General features: G+C 43.2%; 1 protein-coding gene across 1 annotated transcript in view; it reads left to right on the forward strand.

Annotated features, from left to right (window-relative positions):
- LOC119834824 (hemocytin) overlaps positions 1–6,329 on the forward strand; it is a 50,442-nt gene that overhangs the window by 36,465 nt on the left and 7,648 nt on the right. Inside the window, exons 51-62 of the mRNA XM_038359334.1 lie at positions 455–672; positions 854–1,071; positions 1,309–1,500; positions 2,113–2,240; positions 2,478–2,594; positions 2,955–3,074; positions 3,523–3,672; positions 4,028–4,195; positions 4,724–4,887; positions 5,218–5,347; positions 5,591–5,677; positions 5,932–6,094. Coding sequence (XP_038215262.1) covers positions 455–672; positions 854–1,071; positions 1,309–1,500; positions 2,113–2,240; positions 2,478–2,594; positions 2,955–3,074; positions 3,523–3,672; positions 4,028–4,195; positions 4,724–4,887; positions 5,218–5,347; positions 5,591–5,677; positions 5,932–6,094 — 1,855 coding nt within the window. The remainder of the gene's footprint in view (positions 1–454; positions 673–853; positions 1,072–1,308; positions 1,501–2,112; positions 2,241–2,477; positions 2,595–2,954; positions 3,075–3,522; positions 3,673–4,027; positions 4,196–4,723; positions 4,888–5,217; positions 5,348–5,590; positions 5,678–5,931; positions 6,095–6,329) is intronic.

A 6,329-nucleotide genomic window follows, 5' to 3' on the forward strand; every position in this document is an offset into this window, starting at 1 on the left:
TTTGTTTGTAATGTATATATATTAAGGTTTTTATGATGTTTCAAGAGCAATAAAGAGTTAATAAATAAATAAATAAATTTTTGTGAGGATTTGTGAATGTTTGTGATTCTCATACAGGTGATAAGATTTGTATTTTACTTGGTATTGGTGATGATTTATTGATATTTTACTTCCGTGCTATTATTGAAAAGCAGCGTCGTTGTATCGAAATATTTTTGATGAGGTGGAAACGTATTATGACTCTTCAATTTTGATGATTTTGTTATCTATTGCTTTTCAATAGACAACGTTAATTTATCTATAATAGTATCGTTTATTCGAAATGCGTCGCATGAACGCGTCGTTCTGTTGGGCACCCGCCGTGTAAGCAATAAACTGAAAAGGCTCGCCACCCTATGGTTATGCACGATGTAAACACGAAATTGAACCGTATCCCCCCCCCCCCTCCTCCCAGCTGGGCTCGCAGTGGCTGGGCGGCGCGGACGGGCTGTGCGGCGCGTTCGACGGGTCGCTGGCGCGCGAGCGGCGGCTGCCGGGCGGGCGCGAGGCGCAGAGCACGGAGCAGTTCGCGCGCGCGTGGCGGCGGCCGGGCGCCGAGCCCGCCGGCTGCCGCGCCACGCTGGTGCCGCCGGGGCGCCAGCAGCGCGCCTGGGAACTCTGCAAAGTCATCACGTGAGACCGCTGACGCACTTCTTAAACTTTAAGCAGCTAACGAATTTTTTTTAAAGCTGAAAGATCCTAGGAAATTATAGTGATCGAGTACTATGGTACTTGAGATACTTTGGTTTTATTGTAAAAGAATAAAAACTGCGTTGGATCAAGTAGGTAAATTTTCCAAAACATATTATTCCAGGCAAGAGCCCCTCAGTCGCTGTAGCAAGGTCCTAAACTTGGAAAAGTGGCGCAGCATCTGCCTAGAGAAGATCTGCGCGTGCACAGAGATAGTCGTCAACGGCACGAAAAACACAGAAGAGCAATGTCGCTGCCTGCTGCTGGACCAGCTCGTGGCGGAGTGCCTCGCTGCCGACGCCAACATTGATCTGGAGAATTGGAGGATTCAGAATAATTGTCGTAAGTTCTTAGATCAAAGTAATTAAACTTGACTTAAACCCAATTATGTGGGTTCCCAATTTCAAATAATTATCTCCTTTCTACCAATGGCCAAAGCTATTTCTACTCTTTCGTGGCTTATAGACGCTCTGAGAATATGATTTAGTTACAATTAGGTTAATTAGTGTCCAAAAAAAGCCTCTACGATTAGGCTTGAACAGTACCCATACTAGTAATGGTTGCCGTCGGTGGGCACAGCGGCGGAGTGCCCGGCGCCGCTGAAGCACCTGGACTGCTACCGCGCGCGCTGCGAGCCGGCGTGCGGCGCGCTGCGCGGCGGCCTGGCGGCGTGCCCGCCCGCGCCCGGCGTCTGCTTCCCCGGCTGCTTCTGCCCCGAGGGCACGCTGCGCCGCGGCGACCAGTGCGTGCTGCCCCACCAGTGCCTCGACTGTGAGTGCCCCCCCACGCCTGTCCGAACGGACTACTTTACAAAAGGACTACCAAAACATCCTTGTATATTAAAAATTGTCATTCCATGTGGTTTCAAATATTTGATAAACTACCCGAGAATATTAAAATGTTAAACATCAATCATTTTAAGACAAAATTATAAGAGTGGCTGACTAATAATAATTTCTATAATATATCCGAATTTTAAATTTGTGAACATGCGCTAACTTTGACCATCGGATAATTTGTCTACCTAAATGTCTTTATAGTGCTACAATTAATTAAGGTAATTTAGATATAATGTCAAAATTTTACTATAAAAGAAGCGGTCCGCCCGGCTTCGACCAGACCTAAATATTAACACCACGAATTGACCCAGTCAGAACACACAAATTGTAAAGTTATATCATTTCTGCTCTTCTCTTTACTATTTTTCGAGACACAGATTAAGCGAAAAAGGCTTATTAAAAATTACATAAGTAGAGTAACTACTGGTGTAAAGATGATTTCTCTAATTGTCTCTATTTCCGATCAAAAACGACTTCCTTCGACGACAAGCATCTTTCAGACCTATAATTCTTTCACAAAATGCAATGGGTATATCATTTGCAGGTGTTTGCAAGGGCACAGGCACACCAGCTAAGTACGTAACATTTGAGGACGACTATCTGCCACCCCTTGGGAACTGCACGTATCTCGTCTCCAGAGACTTAAATGAAAATGGAGAAAACAAGTATCAGGCAAGAAAAATCTTTATTTATATTCTAGGAAAAAGTATTTTTTTAATATCAGAGATTATATATGTTTATTCATTTAACTGGTTTTCCTTCAGACAACAGAATACCACAGAGTTAACCGTAAGGTTACAAAAGTCCTTTTAAACGATTAGTAATATATATGCAAAAGATCATATTCTGAATTAATTTTTTCAAAAAGAATCAGACATAGGATTAAACATAGACTACATTTTTCTCTAGATCTATGCAACAAACGGGCCATGTGAAGAGAATCCTGAAACTGCGTGCGTCAAAATTGTCCACCTGATACACAGGAACAACACAATAAGCATCAGCAAGGATCCTGCCACTAAAAAAGTAGGTGTTATATTGGTATTGCCCATATAAATGTAAAATGCTCGCACCAGCATCCACTACCTATATACTCGTAACGTCTCGTGGCCACGGTCTGCAGCCAACTGCCAATACTGACTTGTCTTAACTTCTTGTCAAAGCAAGCAATATGCTGCAAAACATGGACATTTAAGTTAAAAAAAAATGCTTAGATCTGTCACTAAGTTCCTACGCATAAATATCATCCGATATTATCACCTTCCAACGTGACTTCACCTGGTTTAAGGAGACCAATTTTAGTGATTAATAAATAAAAATATGCTATTATTTATTTTATGTTATTATGGATTATATGAAGTGCACCTTAAAATTCAAATTTTCCAGTTGGTGACGCTGGTGAACGGCAAGCAAGTGTTCCGCTATCCGCTCGACAACGAGTGGGCGCTTGTGTCGTTGATGTATGGACAAGATGTCAGTGTTTCCATACCTGACTTGTACCTTGAGGTAAATAACATAGTTCAATGAAAAATCTCTGACTTTGACAAAACACATAGCTACTATGAATTGGTTTTGATTTATGTGAACGGAAGGTTGTTTTAGATTTGATCAAAATTTTTCTTCTTGTGGAAGCCTGATCGGCTGTCGGTGATACTAATGTCAATGATGATGATCAGACATATTGTCTATATGTTAGTTGTTTTGTATTTGTTGGTGATTTTGAGGGTTATGATGATGGTGATGTTGATTATAATGAATATTTTATTAAAATTAAATAATATAAATGTATTTAGGAGAAGGGATGGAAGTTATGTTGAAACAAATAACATATACATGATCTCATTAAGCAAAATTTAGTTCATCTACTATGCCATATACATAAATTTATATAAAGAGGCGTTCCAATGCCGAACACTCGCTGTCGACGACTATAACGGCCATGCCACCGTTGCAGCTGCAAGTGAAGCAGGAGAAGATGGAGCTGCTGCTGCAGGTGCCGTCGCACGTGTACGCGCAGCGCACGGAGGGGCTGTGCGGCGCCTGCGGCTCCGACCGCCCGCGCCTCGTCACCAGCGCCCACGAGCCCACCGACGACTTGCTCAAGGTGACTTCAGGGCTTACGTATGAAGCGTGTTTCTTGTTCAGTTGTAATAGTACCATCGAGCCATTCAATCGTTCCTCAGGGTAATCTTACATTTTTCTCCCAAATCAGAGCTCCCAAATCTTCATTCTCACAATAGTAACGTGTAATATTCGGATGGTGCACATAGAAAAAACAACTTATATGCGTGTCGGTATATAGTTTGACATTTTATTTACAAGGCGGGTAATGGTGAAATCTATACATTTATATATGCATCTCTTTCTATCTCGTTGTATGTTAATTGAAAATAAAGTATAAATGTAGCCAAAGCGGTTCTTGTACACGCATTTCTACATCGTCCATGTGTGTCCGGCAGTACGGAGCTAGCTGGCAGGCGAGCGCGGAGGCGGCCGCTGCGCTGGGCGTGGGCGTGGGTGTGGGCGTGGAGCTGTGCGGCGCCGCGCCCGCGCCGCCGCGCTGCGAGGCGCCGCCGCCCGACCGCAACCCGTGCCTGCAGATACTCAACGCGGACAAGTTCGGCGCGGTGAGTGCACTGCGCACTGCGCACTGCGCACTGCACACTGCACATTACACTCTGCACACTGGACACTGCAGTGTTTCATGTGTTCTACTTAGAGAGATAGAATTGACAGTCGTCACAACAATTGTGACGTTAAATACATAACTGTATAACCCAGAGAACTATTCGCACTAGATTTACTGGGTCCAAGGGTGTGATCGATCTATCCGTTTCACATGACAATATTTCACAAATAGTATGGACAGTTTCAATAGCTATTTTGGGCCGGGTGGTGTTAACCGAGCGACGTGAATGATGATAAATAAGAATAAATATTATTGAGAATCTAGTCTATCTTTGTACTTAAATTGTTTCTTAAATCTCTTCTGCCAATGGACTATAAAAATAACAAGAAAAGACACAAACACATCAATACAATATCACATTTTATGTTCAGATACTTGTGCACTTTATATCTGCTATAATTTCGGTCAGGAGATTGCTACAATTGTAATTGTTCATGAAATAAAACCGTTTGACACATGGTCGCAGTGCCACGCGCTGATCGAGCCCAAAGACTACGTGGAGGCGTGCGAGGCGGAGCTGTGCGAGCTGAACAGCTCCGACGCGTGCGCCGTGCTCGCGCGCTACGCGGCCGAGTGCCGCGCGCACGGCGTGTGCCTCAGCTGGCGGGAGGAGCTCTGCCCCTTGCCTTGGTGAGTGTGCCCCTTGCGCCCGATGCCATGAAAACTTTAACATTTTATCTAACAGTTATTATATCACACTAATATTGTAAATATGAAAGTTTTGTTTGGATGTTTGTCCGTCCAGTGAAACTATTAAATGGATTTTTATGAAATTTGGTATACAGACAGGGTATGAGCCGGCTTGGGTGATAGGATACTTTTTATCCCGATTAAATGCTCCGTTAGTATAAAAGTATAAAACAGGAATCGGTCTAGTAAATAAATATAGCTGCTTTTATTACTAGGGTAGTCATTAACACACAAGCATTGTCAGCATTAATTATATTTTATAATTTCTAGTGAGGAGCCATTTGTGTACAGACCATGCGTGGATTGTGAACACACATGTGAAAATCACGACGACCTGGAGAAGAATCCTAAGAAATGTACCAATGAACCCGTCGAAGGTTGCTTCTGTCCTGAAGGAAAAGTAAGGAAGTTTTTTTCGGCCGTTTGTATCCGGCCCGTACCCCATTTCCTTACCATTCCCAGACCGTTCCCATATTCTTCTCCATAATTCTTTCTGTATCTCACACTTTTTAAGTCGGCAATTCATTGGCAGAGACGTAAGGCCTCTGCAAATGGCCTTACGCCTCTGCAAATGTTCGTGGGCGGTGGTGGCTCTTTCTCTTTCACTAGCTCTTTTGCCAGCTAAAGAATAACTTTTCAACAGGTCCGCGTAAACAACACGTGTATCGAACCGGCGAAGTGCTTCCCCTGCGACTCCAACAGCGAGCACTACGCTGGTGATGAGTGGCAGGTAATTCTGATAACATTCAAATTCATTTCTATACCGTTTTGTTGTAGATGTATCGAACGTAGGCTCGGATTAGACGCACTTAGTTTTAAATAAAATGAGATAATCAGTTTCATATTTTTTTTAACTCCGTTTCACCTATATTTGTTAGTAGTCAAATATAACTTTGCAGGGAAGCCTAGTCTGAACTTTAGCAGCCGGTTTCCAAGTATGGGGCTTTTCTAAAAAAAAATATTTTTTTATTTCGCATATCCCAGGAAGATGCATGCACCAAGTGCACGTGCAGCAAAGTGGAGAGCAAGAACCTGGCGCACGTGGCGTGCACCACGCAGACCTGCACTGTGCCCGTCTGCTCCGAGGAAGAGAACCTCATCAAGAAGCCCACCAAGCACTCCGCCTGCTGCCCGCAGTACATGTGCAGTGAGTTACTGACTCTTTGAAGATCCTCAATCATTTTTGCTAGATTTCATACGGCACAAGCCGATCTGAATCGCGCAATTGGTGTCTTTTCATCACTAAACATAGGTACCACAACCGAGAAACAATGATTGACCATAAATATAATAAAGGGAAATAATATCTTCCATCCTCCTCAATCTTGGTTTAGACCAGCAAACTGTGCAAGATATTATAGGCAGAAAATAGACATATATAT

Source organism: Zerene cesonia, chromosome 20 (genome assembly GCF_012273895.1).
Source record: "Zerene cesonia ecotype Mississippi chromosome 20, Zerene_cesonia_1.1, whole genome shotgun sequence".
NCBI classification, from domain to species: Eukaryota; Metazoa; Arthropoda; class Insecta; order Lepidoptera; family Pieridae; genus Zerene; species Zerene cesonia.